The 18,517-nt window shown below is 29.6% G+C and overlaps 2 protein-coding genes across 2 annotated transcripts; both read right to left on the bottom strand.

The window, feature by feature from the left end:
• Window positions 1-1,526: 1,526 nt before the first annotated feature.
• On the bottom strand, window positions 1,527-7,628 carry LOC109802053 (granule-bound starch synthase 2, chloroplastic/amyloplastic). Its single transcript, XM_020363260.3, has 8 exons — window positions 7,235-7,628; window positions 5,618-6,005; window positions 5,015-5,079; window positions 4,764-4,841; window positions 4,544-4,654; window positions 4,243-4,287; window positions 3,818-3,991; window positions 1,527-2,842 (listed from the first exon to the last, which is right to left on the bottom strand). Exons 1-8 carry the CDS (start codon window positions 7,475-7,477, stop codon window positions 1,886-1,888), a joined length of 2,061 nt encoding a protein of 686 aa, XP_020218849.1. The 5' UTR covers window positions 7,478-7,628; the 3' UTR covers window positions 1,527-1,885.
• A 4,241-nt stretch (window positions 7,629-11,869) lies between these two features.
• LOC109801813 (protein NRT1/ PTR FAMILY 7.3) lies at window positions 11,870-17,808 on the bottom strand. The gene is made up of 5 exons (XM_020362940.2): window positions 17,644-17,808; window positions 15,566-15,692; window positions 15,076-15,293; window positions 13,080-13,633; window positions 11,870-12,928 (listed from the first exon to the last, which is right to left on the bottom strand). Exons 1-5 carry the CDS (start codon window positions 17,668-17,670, stop codon window positions 12,058-12,060), a joined length of 1,797 nt encoding a protein of 598 aa, XP_020218529.1. The 5' UTR covers window positions 17,671-17,808; the 3' UTR covers window positions 11,870-12,057.
• Between the last annotated feature and the right edge of the window lie 709 nt (window positions 17,809-18,517).

Raw genomic sequence — 18,517 nt, 5'->3', positions numbered from 1 at the left:
AAATACTATTAACTAAGGTAAAGTGATATGCCTTTAGACATTTTAATACTAATAGTCACAAATTGATAATTAATATGATTTCATTTATTTACTTTTAACAACTTATAAAACAAAGTTAATTAAATTTATGATTGTACTTAGTCACACATGATGATCAATGATTTCATAATCCGATTAATCACTTTGAAGAAAAACTTTACCATATTATGTTAATTATGCATTATGGTTAATAATCTCTTTACATTGTTAACCACTTGTAATATAAAATCAACTACTATTAGATATTTCAATAATTTCATGAGTTATGATACCATTAAATAATTTATTTGTACTATAAATGTTTTATACACCACTATCTAATATTAGATTGTCATTTTTTACAATACTTATTTTAAAATTATATTTATAATAATTTCTAATTGGTTGATACCTATAACCTATACTATTAATAAAAATGATAATACTCTTGATATCCACTTTTTGCGTCCACTTTTATGTAAACATATTTATTCCTATGTACATAAGTTTAAGTTAAATTTATTTGCATAGTAATTATGTTTAACCTAACTTCTAATAACTGCATTGTCTCCTTTTTGAAAGACTTGTGATATAATATCTTTTATTTTGATTTTATTTTTAAATAACACACACATCATGATCGAGACATACTATGACTTTTTTACGTTAGTAATATATAAATAAAATACCTTTCTTTCATGTATATTTTTATTAAGACTTTCATACCTTTTATTATATTTCAATATTTTCCTACCAATGTATCTTTAAGGATAAAATTAAAAATATATAAAAAAGTGATTATCCACTCAATGAATAATATCTGCACACTTATTTTTTTTAACATAGACATGAAGTGATTTTTCCTCCATTAGTATAATATGAAAATCTTTTCGCTTACAAGTACAAGAAAATTATACTTTTAAGAATATGTTTTAGACTCTTGCTCGTATTTCTAATACTAAATATTCTAAAGTGGTGTTGGAATTAGAACTAATACAGTATAAAATATTTTGAAGAATTGTAATTGTGAGAAATGCTACCCGTGCAAATAATTTGATCAATACCAAATTTCAGTATACAATGATATTGTAATTGTTATAAAAACTATGCTCCTGATTTGAAATTAGGAGCGCTATGTTAACCAGAATTTAATATGGATACTGAATTCAACTTTCAAAAATGAGTATGACATAATCTTCATTCTTTTTTTCTTTTTTCCTTTTCTCTAATTGCGGTTTCATGTTTTCCTTTAGACCCTCAATATAGGGGTTGAGCTATTAGACTACGCGAGCTTTGGCATCATGTTGAATTTTATAAATGTCGCACCTCTTACACACCTTTTTATTTGATGTTAATCCACTGATGTGAGACTTATTTTATTTTCCAACACTATCTTATTATAGACTCTATTATCAGCATTTGCCCTATTTAAAGATTTTTTCCCCATCAAACCGGATTAATTGGTTTAACCAATTAGATCGTGAATTAAACATGTTCTAAACATGGTATGATCCTTAATTCCTTTTACATTGACACAAAGGGTCAACTATATAACAGTTACATAACCCAAGCATCACCAAAATTTGGCCTTCCCATTTCCCATCACTGAGGCTCTATACTAACCTATAAAGTTTAGAACTTGGTGGATAAAAATTAGTAGAGCTTTTGAGAACTTCTCTACAAAAAAATAAAGAGTATTTTTCGGTAGAAAATTTCTCAAAAGTGTTTCTAAGTTTGTATTCAAACAGACTCGTAAATAACTAGCACAATTCTCTTCCCTAATACATCAATTAGCACACTGAAAAGTATTCAACATGAACAAGCTCCATATGGACCAGTATTCTTAGATGGAACAAATGCCAAAAGTTCACCATTGGTATTTGGCAGCAAGAAGCACCTCCTCATACTGCTGAGCAGCATTGTCCCAACTAAGATCTTGTGTCATTCCTCTCCTTTGAAGCCCTTCCCAGCTCTTCTTATACTCCCTATAGGTCCATAAACAATTCCCTAATGCATCTACCAACTTACCTGAATCTGCACTATTAAATGTCCACCCAACTCCTGACTCACTAAAAGGATCAAAAGGCTTCACTGTGTCTCTCAGTCCACCAACAGCATGCACAACAGGAACTGTCCCATAATTCATGGCATAGAGTTGGTTCAATCCACATGGCTCAAACCTTGATGGCATAAGCAATATGTCTGCACCAGCCGTGATCCTGTGAGCCATCTTCACAGAAAAGCCAACCCAACCCCTTATCTTGTCATGGTGTTGGCTCTCAAATTGCCTAAGCATGCGTTCTAGATCAGGCCTTCCAGTGCCTAACATCACTAGCTGCACATCCTGGCCCATCAACCAAGGAATTGCTTCACCTATGAGATCAACTCCTTTCTGCTGATCCAACCTTCCAATGAATCCGATTACCGGAACATCCTTGTCCACAGGCAAACCAAGCTCCTTTTGCAATGCTGCTTTACATTTAGCCTTGCCACTAGAGAGTGTCTCAAGGGAGTAGTTAGTGTAGCCATCTGATTTCAAGTGAACATCAAACTCAGGGTTCCAATCTTTGTTGTCAATTCCATTTACAATGCCTCTCAGTTTCCAATCGTTATCATTTATGATCCCATGCAAGCCCCAACCACCTTCAGAAGTCTTGAGCTCCCATGCATATCCATGACTAACAGTGACAACACGATCTGCTGCCTTTAATCCAGCTGCAAAGATGTTGAAGTGGTCACCTCCAATGGGGTCATATAATTTGAAAAGGTCTATGTGGTGCTCAGGTAAATCCACAAGGAAGAAATCATCGACAGGCCCCCGACCCTGTAAGGAAATAAAGTTTGTTTCAATGTTCCTTCTCAATGTAGGAAAAAATGCAGTTTAGATTCTAACTATTAACTATTATGTAGATGAAACCAACTTCAATGATCTGGCTCCATTTGGAGTAGTTTCTCATTCAAAAGTAAGAAAAGAAAAAAAAAAAAAGATTTCTGGTTCATCCTACAAATAATTTAATATCTCAGGTGTGTCTGTTGAGTAAACATTTTCTTGATTTATTACTCTATAAAGAAATATGAACATTTCACAGAAAAAAATGACTCCACGTTTTTTTTATAACAGTATCTTTATAGGGATTTAAGAAATCTACCCTGGTGCTAGATTCTCTTACTAGATTCTCTTATCACTCTCATGTTAATCTAGTCAAAACTTATAAATAGGGAAGTACACATACTTATTGCTCAATAATGGAATTTTTTACCATCCAACAAATGGGATATATGCCAAATTTGGCTTATACTCACTCCAAAAAATGTCATAATTTATATTACCGAAATTTTCAACAAATTTGAGGTTGAAGTGCAAATTTGGAGCATAGATGTATTTTATGGAACAATTATATAGATATATTCAAAGATACTGATCCAAAGACATGTTTCCTTTCACTCATTTTCTATATTAATAAATCCTTTTATTGAACCTGATAAAAATGTGAACTAGGAATTCTAATCATTTTATAATCAGTAAATACACTTATTTCCATTCTAATTGCGTTAGGAAATCCATTTAAACCATGTTGAGTGGAATTTTCTTGAATTCCAATGCCCAAATGTAGAAGCAACTCTAAAGATGAATTGACTTTCAGTTGAATTGAACAAGTTTCCAAACACACCTTAATTATATTAAGTGTACAATATGCGTGACTAAAACATGAAAAACAACATATCCAGCAGCTTCTTCTTTAACTGTACAGAACGATGAGTTCACTATATTAAATGGTTATCTAGATAGAGATGGAACCTGGTGAGCTATGTTATGAATCACAAGAACTGATCTTGTATACTTCATTAAACCATGGTCACGATAATATGCCTTCAGATATACAGGCAGCAATGCAGTATGCCAATCATTTGCTATGAATGCCAAATTTCCATCTCCATAGCAAACACCCCCACATGGAACGTGCCAAGGAACCTGTAATTGTAAAATTCGTTTTGTCACATTGCAAGCATACAAAAATAAAAATTTGAAATAGAACTTGACCACTGATAAAAAATGATTCATAATAACCATGTTAACCACATCTGTCCACAATCTAGCACCAGGATATTTTTGTTTCCAGCTTAAATAAATAGCTTATGTAATCTGCTAAAACTCCCTTCAAATATTATATAGCTGAGTATCACTTTAACTGTTTCAGTTACAATGCCATTTAGTTTATGTACCTCAACAGCTGCCTTGCAAAACAGCACCATGCGTTTCAGAATATCCTGTTCCATAAATGACAACATGTGTCAAATGGCTAAAAAATAACGAAAAGATAACATTACAGCATTTTGATTACACCTTGCGTAATCATTTAGCTAATGAATGAAACCAATAGCTTACAAAATCAGAAGGCTATTGTTTTTGCCCTTCTTTTTTCTTTCTAGGGCCTTGAGAAGGTGCTGGATAATGTTATATGACAATCAATGAAAATTGAAATATGTAACAATGGTCATCAACTTAACAAAAATAGATTATTACCAATCGGCTTCCTCCATATATGTTACGTTCTAGATGATGAAAAACTGGATTGTCAATGAAAACAAAGTCTACACCATCAATGAAGGCTTGGAAATATTTTACTTCCAAATCCTGTAAACGATAGTTAGAAAGGTTAGTAATTAGTAAACCATTAAAAGTATAAGAAATTTAATAGATTCAAAGAATTTAATTGATTACTGATAAAGTAGCTTCTGCATACATGACCATTTACTCTGTACGTTTTTCTCACTCCTGTATCTTGGGCTTCTGCATAATTACCATAGCGAGGTGTCACAACCTATGAGGAAAATAGGGAAGAAAGATATTAGAAAATTCATATATTATTCAAAAGGAACCGGGAAAAGATTTTGTGAATTTCATGTTGTTCTTCATTTGTGAAGGAATAAATTTGAAGAGTAAAATCTCTTCCCATAGATGCGATAATCAAAAATTCATTAAGCAGCATTTTACCATAACTCTATGTCCACGTCTGGCCAAAGCCTTTGGTAAGGAGCCAACTACATCTCCAAGCCCACCTATGATTAATATTAGCACAAGGATAAGTCTTTAAATTACACAAAAATGAAAATGGCATGCTCACAAGGACTACAAAAGATATGACAAATGGTTTGACAAAGAGATGAAGAGAGTGAGTTCAATGGATCTTCTCATGGAAGTGGTGAATGGATATATTTTCCATATAATGGTATAAAGTTGTCTATGAGCAAGGTTTACGATGAAAAATATGATTCAAATGAGTCAAGGTGGTTTGAATCAGATAACAATGTAATAGCAAATGGTCTAATAAGTCTAATATATTCATTATGATAAATTTTGTTTTCATCTTAAAAAAGTTGATTAGGACTTAACTTAACCTTATAAAACTAGTTTATAATTAAGGTAAAAATTATTTCTCATTTATATACTCTATTTTAATCATATCATTAGTAAATGTGAGATTTTCAAGAAGTGTTTCTCAAAAATTCTGAATAATGCCTAACTTGGCTTATAACAGGACAGATCATCAACATGAATTTAACAAGGGAAACCTTAGATAGAGATCAAGCTAATTACCTGTTTTTGACCAGGGAGCACATTCTGCTGCAACCAATATGACATTCATGACATTGGTCCCTGCCAAAGGTGGGGGTATTTCAGTTTCACCTTCACCCTCAATAGTAGTAGCAGTTTCATTCACATCTTCCTGATTTTCAACCTTTATATTCAAAAGTTCAGTGCCATTTGCAAAGAAGGCTGAGAGAGTATCAGGCCTAATTGTTTCATGTTGATTGTCTTTCAATTGTTCATTAAAATATATTTTAACGTCTTTCTCCTTATTAGCTTCATCAGAGGTGGAACCATTCTGTGGACTTGATTTATTTAAGGGAGATTTGTCACTGAGTTCATAAGATATATTTTCCCCTCCTGATTCGGAAGAAACCAGTTTCTTTATTTCCACAACCTACGATGTACAAGAAAAAAACATGAATGAATGGGATAATTCACTGGATTAAGAAAGCATCAAAGAGATTAACGAAGTATGATGAAACAGAATTATTATTATTGATTGATTGTCAAATCTATTATTAAAATGAAAAGCTTTAAGTACATTTTAATCACTTTAAAAGGGTTAAATCTAATCCTAATATACTAATCAGTATTAAAAAGTAATTGCATCTAATTTATGGATTTTTTTAAAACTTTTCCATCTTTAAGTTGGTTCTAAAATTAAATATAATTCAATCTGATTTTTTATCTATCAAAATTACAATAACAATATCAAATTTTGAAATTAGAATCCTATACATACTATCTTAATCTGATTTAACTCAATGATTTGAATGAGATTGATTTTTAATTAAATTATTTTTTAAGGCAACGTTATAAATTTCTATAATGTATAATATATCAATAATAATTTAAAATTATAATACAATTAATATTGAGAATCATATTCATTAAAATTCAAAATCTAGACACTTTTTTTGTGCCAGTTCACACATTTATTGACTTTTACAAAAAAAAATTAACAAGTGATGATGATAATGATTTTGACTAGTTAAAATAATATTTCCTTTGTCTCATAAGTGTGATGTTTAAAGAAAAAAATAAGAGTTATATTAATTTTTCAATATAATATTTATTATTATCATTTTTATTTATATCTCTCATAATATTCTTTGGAAAATGATTTCTCGTTGCATCACTTTTAATAAAGATTAATAATAAGATTAATTTTGTAAAATTTTTATTTTTCATTTATTTATTAATTTTTTTTTAATTTGCATAAAATAATTTAGGACAACACTTATTATGAGATTGAATGAACACTTCAAATTAATAATATATAATCATTAACTCCTAGACATAATATATATTTGTAAATATATGCAAACATAAAAATTGTATTAGTTTCTTATTATTATAAATTTTGACAAAATTTAATTATAATCCAATAAGGAAATAACAACGTTAGTTAGTGAATGATTTTGACAAACACAATATCAAGAAGAATTTCTTTTAAACACTTAAGACATGTCTAACCTTTAAAAGATATAAAAAAGACGAGAAATAAGTGATTAATATAATCGATGACATATATAATAAGAAGAGAGAATTAATAAAAAAAAAATTACATAAACATGATAAACATTATATAATAAAGAGGGTAGGAGAGCAATATATAGATACCTGTTGAAGTAGTTCATTCTGCAAAGCTAGCACCTTATTCCTCTTTTGAGAGTTGGCCAGAAACACAGACTCTGCCCCATCTTTTTCCTCAAAGCTGTTATCCCCTATTGCCCTTATGCGCTTACTCAATCCCAATCTTTCCCAATGCTCAAAAACCGAACCATTTTTCACTCCAAATCTCAGAGGACGGTTTCCTCTACTGTGAAGCAGAACCAAAGCCTGGCCACTTACTGATGATGCCATCACAAATTAAGTACCACCAACAAGGTTCGTTTCACAAACTAACCAAACCTTTTCCTATTCAAGGATAACTAACTCTATAAAGAGACTTACTTATGAGGAATATGGAACTTGAACAACCTACCCATCTATATATACACTTTTTTTCTGTCTTTTTTTAATTAAAATTATTTACCTTACTTCAATAAATAATTTGTGAAATAAGTGTCTCATTAATACCAAAAATAATTTTTAAAAAAATATAAACTTAATGTTATTGATTAGGTTAATATTTTCAATCATGATAAATTAGATAATTAAATCTTATAAAAGTCAGTAAAAAAAATATCTTATAAAAAAATTTAGTGTGAGAATATTTTATAATAAGAACTAAGCAATTATATATATAGAGAATGTGGAATCTGGGAAATCCACTTGGTGGGTCTATGAGAAAGAGAAAGGATGGATGAGTTTTGAGGTTGGAAATGACAGAGGATTTTGGAGCAGAAATTTGAAGTGAAGATTTTCGTGTGAGAATTTCAATTGGCCACAATTATTCATAGATATATACGCGTCATTGTGCATGAATTTAAAACGTGGAATCTTATAGGTAAAGGTGGGACCATCAATGATGTTCTCCCTTTTCTTCCATTCCTCGTTTTAAGGTCTTTCCATTAATAATCCATTTGTTACAGAAGGAAAATCATGTAATCCTGTAAAAAAAATGTAATTACTGCTTTAGACTATTAAATTTGGAACGCATGAAAGAAATTCACAGAAGATACCTCTCTCTTTTCTCTGTTATAATTTATAAGTAAAAAACCTACATATTTTTTTTAATATAAATAAATTTCAACTACTTTTTCTTTATTTAATAATACTTAAAATAATATTTCTTTTTTAATATACAATTTTTTAGTTGCATTACTTTTATTTTGACATGTATAACAAAAATTAAATTGAGTTCTTAGTTGACTTGACGACGTATTAAATATAATTATATGTCTTGTTGTGTTGAATAAATTAAAGTTGATTAATTTGTTAAGTTATATGTTGTATTGTTGCTAGAGAAGTTATATGTTATATAGAAGTTAAAAATGTTGAGCTGTTTAGTTGTTCAGTATAATGAATTTTTTTTTATTTATAAGTTTAACTTGTATTTTTCTTGTGGGTGAAATTGTGATAACCATACTTGGTATAAGAGTAAAATATTATTAGTTGGATTCTTGGGGTTGGTTAGAGTGGTGAGTCATGCTAATGGTGACTCTCTTTTGCGTTATAGTTATTTTGATATAATGTGCTCATATATAGCCGCTCAATTGGTGAGTAAGGTTTATTTTACATATTATTATGTATTTAATGTAATTGCATTTATATTTGTCCAAGGTATATATATAGCTTATGAGAGTTTTCATTTTTGGTTGTTATTTTCTATTATAGCAAGTATACTTACACAATAACTTATATAACTATTAGGCATGACAATCTAACCTACCCCCGTGGGTACCCGCCCGAACCCGCCCCGATTTAGATGGGGAAAACCCGTGTTTATCGGGTTCGAGTCTTCCCCGATTGATAAAATCGGGGGCGGGGGCGGGAGCGGGGACCCACCTTGCCCCCACCCCCATACCCCCCCGCCCCTGTCCCGCTTAATAATATAATTAAAAAATTATTTATATATATATATAAACCAAAATTATAAATATTTATGTGTAAAAATTTATATTATTTTACTTTTCTTTTATTTTTTTAAATTGTTAATATTTATTTAAAAGAAAAAAGAAGAAAAAAAAATAGGAGCGGGGGCGTGGGCGGGGCGGGGCGGGGAAACCCAAACCCCGCCGGGGGTGGGGATGGGGACCCAGATTTTACCCCCGGCGGGTATCGGGGGCGGGGCGATTTAAATTTGCGGGGACGGAGGCGGGGAACGTAAAACCCGCTCCCGCCGTGCCCCGTTGCCATGCCTAATAACTATTACATGATAATCCTAAATTGTTCCTAAATTATTGTTACTCTATTCTTTTACATAATAACTAAATTATAATACGCTTAGTGATTTATTGCATTGTTACAATTTATCAATTATTTTTTAATAATTTCCTTATAAAGATATAATTTATTCTATTATTATTAATTTATAATTTTTTTATATTATTTGTTTTTTGAACAAGCTAATTTTTTTAATTATTAATTCACTGACTTTAACACAAGTGGTTCGGTAGGCAAGAAAAGAAACAAAAGAAAATACAATAGTACATTTCTTGTAATTGGAGAAGAAATTAAACCACTCTTTCATATATTCCCTACATTATCACTCATTAACATTATTCATCAGCTATATATATATATATATATATATATATATATATAGGTAGGTGACCCACTCTAAAAACAACAACAACATGATAGTGGGACATGTTTTGCACTTTTATATCATTTATCCAGTGTGAGACGAGTAATATTTAACCTCCACCAATTCTGACTTTTCTTAAAAATAGTATCATTTCTGTTCTTCCGCTAACACCCAAACAACAGATATCAAATCAAATACTCACCTCATCCTTGCACAATATCATTAATATGCTTGCGTCGGAGCCTCTATTATAGCATGCGTAGACAAAACTCGTGTCATAATAATAATTAAGTTTTCCTTGATTGAAGACATGACTTAGCTTATTCTAAAAAATTTCTAACGTAGATATTTCATATCATACAAAATCATAAGTTAAGATATATTTTAAATAAATATATTACTAATATCTCCTCTTTTATGTATGACGTAGTAAACTGAAATTTGATGCCATGCCACTGCCCAAATTCCACGAGTGATGGATTGGAGCTAATTTGTGGCCTTATGGATTCTCCCACACGCTCTAGTTCAGCCCTTTAAATTCAATTTGGGCCTTAAATTTTCTCTACAACTGTTCTTTGTTCATATATTTGGGCCCTTTTTTTTTTATTTCTTCTTTCTAACTACAGTACACTATACTTTTTTGGTTAAATTTGTGGGGTATGCTATTTACGCTGTTTTTCCCCCTTCTCTTCAGACTGCTTGCTTTATTTTATTTTTTTTGACAAAATTATCTTTCACAAAACGTAGTTTTTTATTATATACTTAATTTATTTTTGATGAATAATTCAATAATTTTTAAGAGTCAAATAACTTGTTAAATAAAATGTCGATATAAATGTACTTTTTTTTTTTGTATAACCATATAGATACAATTTTTAATTATTTGTTTAAATAATTTTTATAATTGGATAACCTGATAAATAAAATACGAGGAAGAAATATTAGACAATTCAAAACAAATTAACATACTCATTCAAAATAAGTCAACATCAAACAAAAATAATATAAGTAAGAAAAAATATAACAAAAAGCTGTAGAATATCAGGTGTGGCCTCATAGCCGCTACTTAAGTTCCATACAGTGTTCGATAAGGCAGAGTCTCATAGCCGCTACTTAAGTTCCATACAGCCACGATCGACAAAAACTAACAGGGTAAACATTTATATTTCAACATATTCTTATTCTTAAGAAGCCTAGAATCATGGTTGGAGATGTCTTAAAACATAATAAGACAGAACAAGGATTTTGTTACAGCGATGAAGAGGTAATAATCGGAATTTTAAATATGGTATAAAGATAGTGTTTCTGTATCTATTAAAATATGTTATTATTTGATTTATGTACTATAATTGTCTGGAAAAATTAAGTATCAACATATGTACTGGACCCAACAAGGATATCTAGGCCCAAAGTACTTTTATGGGTCAGATAATTAAACACGTGACTCGGATTTAGACCACACCGATTAAAGTGTATTCTAAAATGAAAAATTATAAACATCTGTACCAATTTGGGGGTGGATTGAGGTGAAAGGGAGTAAAGAAATTGAAAGATAAAAGAAAATAATAACTATGATATGATGAAATATTTAAAAAGTGATAGAAAAAATATAATAAAAATAAGCTATAATGAAATATATGTTTATAACGAGTCTTCCAAAATCATACTAGCTTTCTTTTAGAGCTACTCTCTATATTTTTGGTTAGTTAGATGTGTGGGTGGATCAAATTACGTCACATATATGTGACTTATCCGCCTATGAGTTTTATAAACACGAATTTTACGTATGCATTATTTTACATACCATCACTTTGTTCGAGCATCAACTAATTTGAGTGTTAAAATATTTTGATAAGTATCTCAATTAACCAGAAGCTCCATCATAATTTCCAAGAAAAGAAGATCTAATTGCATCGTTAGTCTTTGTTCATACATTATACAAATATAAAATTATTTATATGAATATTTGTTTTGGAAAGAGATGATTGATGATACAAACTATATATATATATATATATATATATAATATAGGTATACTAGTTGAAGATAGACGAGCTTAAAAATTCATGGAGATGCAACATATGCACCGAAACAAATATACTTTGTAATATAATAATACAAATTTATTTGTAAATGCACCAACACAACAAACAATTCGTAGTTTCTTTGCTCTACTAGGCGAAATGCAAAAATGAATTTCTCTAGTGTCACAGCAAATAGTACATAGATTATACCCTGTAATTTAATTTCTCTAGACTTGGAGTTGAGGGTCTTGTTTGTTGATGTCCTTCTGAGTGTCTCCTTGAAATTTGACATACTTATACCACTTAGCTATTGCTAAATATATTACTAGATCAGCTGTGGTGAGTGCTGCTAAGAGAAAGTAAAACCTGTCCAAATGCCCTTTATTCAAGTTCCCTGGGATCCACCCTGGCATCTCACCTCTGGCAGAGATCTTCATCACAATTGCAACGAGCAAGCTACTAACATAATTTCCCAATGATATTGAAGTCATACAAAGTGCACTACCAAAACTCTTTAATCCATCAGGTGTTTGTCTATTGAAGAACTCTAGTTGACCCACATACATGAAGACCTCTGATGCTCCCACTAGCACATATTGTGGTACTTGCCAAAATATGGACAATGAACTAGACCCTTCACAATCATTGCAATCTTCTATTGCATACTTCAGCCTAAAGTGCTCTACCAACCCTGCTGAAACCATGGCCATAATAGCTAGGACTAGGCCAATTCCCATCCTCTGAAGCTCTGTCAGTCCTTTGGATTTCATTGTTCTGGCCACAAGAGGGTCAAGAACTCTCCTATAAATGAAGATGAAAGCTGCCACACTTAGGATGTCAAAGGTAGACATGCTTGCTGGAGGAATGTGGAAAGCCGAAATTCTAGTGTCCATGGCATCACCTTGCTCCACAAAAAGTGATGCCATTTGAGCAAAAACAACCGAGTACAATATGGTGCATAGCCAAATTGGGAGTAGTCTTAGAATGCATTTCACTTCTTCTACTTGTGTCACAGTGGATAGACACCATGGACTGCACTTATTCTCTTCCATTTGTTTAAGATTTTCTGATGTGATAAATGCTGCTTTGTCTAAGAACCTACAAAATCAATGTAAGTTACATCAGTGAGTTGCTAACATATACTAATTCTCTAAAAACAAAAATTATTGTTTAAATTTGTTAAAATGCTTCTAAAGGAATAACTAGTAAAAACAAAACCAAGTGTATGTGGAGATAGTTATATGCATACCTAAATCCTTCGGTGTGGAGCATTTTTCTCCCTTCACTGGCAGAGAATTCTTCAGCATCGTAAAGTTTATCATCTTGTAGCACCTTGACCTTCCATTTTCTTGTAGCGGACACAAAAACTTGGCAAAATCTAGGAAGAGGGTTTCCACTAGGCTTAAAGTATCTATACCTTGGTGTGCCACAAAGAAACAAAACCAATGCCAAAGTAGCAGAGCCAGCTGATGCCCAGAATCCCAAAGTCCATAATCCCTCATCCTCAAAATAATTCAATATGGTGTTGGAGAAGAGTGAGCCAAGGTTCAAAGCCAAATAAAAATAGCTAAAAAACACTATTTTTGAATGTTGTTCCCTGGGATCACCTTCGTCAAATTGATCAGCTCCAAATGTGGCAATGTTGGGTTGATATCCTCCATTTCCTAGTGCTATTAGATATATGGAGACGTAGAATAAAACCATTTGGTATGATGGATGTGATCCACATGGTAAATCTTTATCACCACAACCACTAGGCTTCAATAGGAATATGTAAGATGATATTGATAATGACACCAAACCCTGTTACACGTAGAGTTAACATCAACACTCATGAATACCAAATCATCATAGTGATAATATAAGCAATATGAATATTAAGTTCAATATGCTATAAATTGAAAATTTGTCCTTATATTATAAATTTTGTTATCAAGAAAACTAATGAAAAATAAATTAAATTGGGTTATATGAAATTTGCTAGTTTTAAGGGAACTAGATTTATTGATTATTATTATTATTATTATTATTATTATTTATCACCTTTTAAATTTTTTCTTCTATTTAACTTTTATTTTAAAATTCCAAGAATAATATTAATAACTTTTTTCTCAATTAAATCCTTACATAAAAAAAGGAGAGAAACAATGATATATGAAATATCAAAGTAATTAATAAAATAAATAAAAAAGACATGCTAAAAAATTGTCAACATTATTTAATTATAATGTCAAAATTAATTACTTTTTCATTTATGTATTATAACTATAAACAACATATTAAAACATAGAAGAAGAAAAAATTTAAATGATAAGGAATTTTATGTTTACTTGCTTTATAAATATTTCCAAACTTTGGATAAATTCCTAACTAAAATTAATGTTTACAAATAAAAATAAATATAAAATAGGTGGAGATCAAGTTATTTTTAGAATAATGTAAAGTTACTACATCTCTCAATAATTCATGATATACATTAAATTTCAACCATTTAATCGTTAAATTAACTTCTTATTAAATAAATCTAATTTACAAATTTTGAAAGCTATCTAATACTTTAATGCATAATATACTTTTATAAAATATAAGTAAATGCTAATTACAAGATTACTTATCTACAAATGCCCGATTTAAATAAAATTTAGTATATGATCATTAAGAAATTATCAAAATATTTAACTATTAGATTATTAAAATTTAATAAATATTAAGAATTATTAAGAGTTGAGTGAAATGACTTTATTATAAATTATTCAGAAAATAACTAGTCTCCACTCATACAAAATTGTCATATAATTTTATTAAGTGAACTTCTCATAGAATTTTTTTTTTCTTAATAAAATATGTTTTCTTATCAACATCAAAATAGAATGAACATTCCCACAAACAAAAGAACACATGACGATATTTATATCCTTTCGGTAGGTCCTAAAGGTGGCCAGATGTATACTTAGAAATTTGAAAGCATATCACATATCCATTGGCACAATTAATGTCTTATTCCACCACTGACCATTATCACTCTACCAATGTTGACATTATAGATCATTAGAGCTAGGTATTTGTGAGTCAAGTTATATTTGTCTTTTAGAATCATTAAATTCTTTCTTTTTAAATTTGTCTCAACCATAGACATGAATAAATCCGATATATAGTATATGAGTTAACATTGAATCAAATTAGTCAAAAAGTTAGATGATTAGATAGATATGCTACTTTTTGTATGTACAATGAGTATAACTTACAATAACAAATATGAGTTGGAAGATGGCACAGGTGATATACCTTCCCCAGTAAGAGTCACTGAGGAAAGCTCCAAGAAGAGAGAAGATGTAAACTGTGCCTGTCCACTTGCTCACATTGTTGGCTGCTTCAGCATTCTCTTGACCCATCACTCTCGTCAAAAATAGTACTAAATTCACTCCTACCCCAAAGAATGCCAATGTCGCAAGCCCTTGATTCACTACATATACACAAATAAGTAATTAAATATATATACATGATTATTGATTCAATTCTAATTTTTAACTACTTTTCATCAAATTAATATTTGATATACTTACATATATACACACGTTACTACTATTTTAACTCATGCAGTGTATGTATTGATAACTTTCATATTATCAAGGAGTAATTATTACTTTTAAGAAAACAAAAAAATAAAAAAAGACAATTCGTGTATGTTAAAATTTGGTTTAATCATAAGTTGAAGTTGAAGAGAGGAGTGAGTACCTAAAATCAAAATCCCAGCAACCCAATTTCCAGTTCTCTCTCGGACTGCAGGACGACCACGGCTATCAATAGCTCCATCCAACGTGCAAACCTCCTGCTCCTTATTAACCTTTTCTTCCGTTATGTCCTGAAATATTCGGTAATAAAAACAAAATCAATAATTAAAATTAACCTGCATAACATGAATTTATTTTGAGTTTAATTTTTATACACTATTACTATATTAAAAATATAATAGATATATAATTTTAAAATAATACTATTATAAAAGTATTTTTACCAAGCCACCGTGTTGGAGAGAACGGGACGAGTAATATTTCTGTGGTTATTTGAAAGGAAATGCATTATTGGAACATGTTCTATTCATCTTTTGCATTTCCTCCGTCTCTTTTGGGACATGTTCAATAAATTAAGCAGGGAAGTAAATAACAGTTTTAATAAAACATGTTATGAAGTCATATATAACCAATATCCATGATCGCGATACTGCCACCAAAAATATCTGATTGAAAGGAGTGTTGCACAGGTGTGCGAGCCAACAAGATTCAAAGATCGATCAATTGTTCAGGCACAAATTAAAACTGTATAAATAGATTATCTATACTAATTTATATTAATATATTCCTTTTAGTAATCACTTTTTTTTATATATTTAATTGATCATTGTATCATCTTATTAGTAAAAAAAACTAAATTAAATTCAATTAATAACTATCATTTTTCTTTTATAAATTACTCACTCTATTATTTTTTATTTTATTTTATTTTCTAAAATAAATATTAAAATAAACAGGTTATATATATTAATTGTCTCATTCACAAGTGACGGTGTTTGAATATTTTGGAAAGGCAAGATCACGAGGCACCGATACGTATTGGTTAGTTTGATATTTTAAGAGAAATTATATCCATACAATAAATATGCACAACAATTTATATAAATAAAGAGAGATGAGAATAAAAACATGATATATAATGAAGAAAAATAGAAAACAATTTGTATAATTATCGTATGCTTTTGAATATATATATATATATATATATATATATATATATATATATATATATATATATATATATATATATATATATATATATATATATATATATATATGTCACCTTTTCTTTTTTAATTGACAAATCATTTCACCACGCTGCTCATGTAAGTATCATGACTGTAATACGCATAAAAGCAAAAACGTCCAACATTATAACTACAAATGTGGCACTCACAGAGTGGTACACGTGCCATTATATTAATCCAGATTCTTGAAGTGACAAAATTGAGATATCGTTCTTTAGATTATTTTAAAAATATTTTCTAATTAAAATTATTTTTTTTACTACAAGCAAATTAAATGAATTATACATACACATGTTTTTTCTTTTAAACATGATGATTGTTGGTAAAATAAAAACTACTTCTATCTATTGAATATTTAATGTAGATAAATTTAAATATTTATACTTATAACTATTTATTATAGATAAAATCTAAATAACCATTGTTATACGACTTACATAATGAATATTTTGTGAATGTAAAAAAGACATTTAGTTACAACTTTTTAGTTTTTAGTGACAATTTTAAAGTATGTTTGAATATAGTTTAAAAGGAATTTTAAGAATTTTTTTATTAAAAATAAATTAGATTTTCTAATAAAAAAGTTTTTAAAAATCCTTTTAGAATTGTATTAAAATATGCTCTTAATTTAGCATTACAAGTTAATTTTCTTATAGTTTTATTTAGTAACAAACAATAAAAAAATATCACTTGAGGTCGGCATTAATTGTCAAGGTAAGACTCTAATAGTGATTGAATAACTCCGAAAAAAAGAAAGAAAAAAAAAAAGAAACCTTTAAATGATTACATCATTTAGTTGTTTTAGAAATCGTAGAGCTTTCTCAATTCCCATTCTTGTGTGTATTAAAGAAAAGCAAAAGATTGGGAAGAACAAAGATGAAGATAAATAAACACCAACTAGAAGAATAAACCGATGAGGATGCCCTCCCCTTTAAAACTTTATCTAGCACTATAAAAGAAAGCTTGAAAAAAAAAAACCAGTAAATTAAGTTACCTTTTTAAGAAAATACAAACACCCCATTATTATTGGGACTAATCTTGCAAGATGATCGAAAAACTGAACGATAGGAAGAATTGAAGAGATTTTGAATAAATGATCAAGTTTGATATAACAAGAAGAGATATATCATATGTAAGCGTATGCAGGTATGAGCAAATATGAAGCTTGGGGCATGTATATATAGAAGTTGGGTGTAGATTTAATGGGTAGGATTTACACGTAAAAAGTGACTGATAAATTAAAGATGTTGTCTTGACTCTTGCCATTTTCACAGGAAAAATTTGGAAGAAGCGTGATACAGTTGGATACATATCAATTACTGATAACATATCACAATCACCACGAATTTGATAGAGTATCACGTTTTAGGTGTACTCTAATTAGACAAGTTGTCACATAGTTACATATTTGAAACATACGTGAATCTACATATTATTACCTTAATTTACAAGTATATCTATCTATACATTTTCTTTTGGTAAATGGTAGACGAATTTCATTAAAACATAATCAAAGCCCTAGCATAAAATATTCTAAAGGATAACCATGAGTTTCGATGTAGAATTTAAAAAGAAGAGAAAAAGAAGCCTCAATACAAAAGTAACATGTATATCTGTCTATACACTTGTACATATATAATATTAATGTTGATGTAGAATTAGTTTTAATTAATCAATTTCATACATTCTTTTTTAAATTATAATTATCATATTTTTTAATTAATGACAACTTTATTGTTAAATACTATAGTCCTTTATATAAAACAAAATAAATAATTCATTCATAATATTAATTAAAGTAGTCAAGTAAATTAACTTAAATAAATTTAAATTATTTAAAAATACTCAAAATTAAATGCTTTAAGTAG

The sequence above is a fragment of the Cajanus cajan genome, chromosome 4 (genome assembly GCF_000230855.2).
Source record: "Cajanus cajan strain Asha chromosome 4, NIPB_CcT2T_4, whole genome shotgun sequence".
Classification (NCBI taxonomy): Eukaryota; Viridiplantae; Streptophyta; class Magnoliopsida; order Fabales; family Fabaceae; genus Cajanus; species Cajanus cajan.
Note: the sequence above shows the minus strand (reverse complement) of the source record. Positions and strands in the feature narration are given on the sequence as shown.

Coding starts and splice junctions, on each gene's coding strand:
- LOC109802053 (XM_020363260.3), bottom strand. CDS start 7,477: ATGGCATCATCAGTAAGTGGCCAGGCTTTGGTTCTGCTTCACAGTAGA. Junction 4,842..5,014: donor GACGTGGACATAGAGTTATG/GTAAAATGCTGC, acceptor TTTTCCTCATAG/GTTGTGACACCTCGCTATGG. Junction 4,655..4,763: donor CGTACAGAGTAAATGGTCAT/GTATGCAGAAGC, acceptor TATCGTTTACAG/GATTTGGAAGTAAAATATTT.
- LOC109801813 (XM_020362940.2), bottom strand. CDS start 17,670: ATGGGGTGTTTGTATTTTCTTAAAAAG. Junction 15,693..17,643: donor GTTTGTATTTTCTTAAAAAG/GTAACTTAATTT, acceptor CGAATATTTCAG/GACATAACGGAAGAAAAGGT. Junction 15,294..15,565: donor TGCTGGGATTTTGATTTTAG/GTACTCACTCCT, acceptor GTGTATATGTAG/TGAATCAAGGGCTTGCGACA.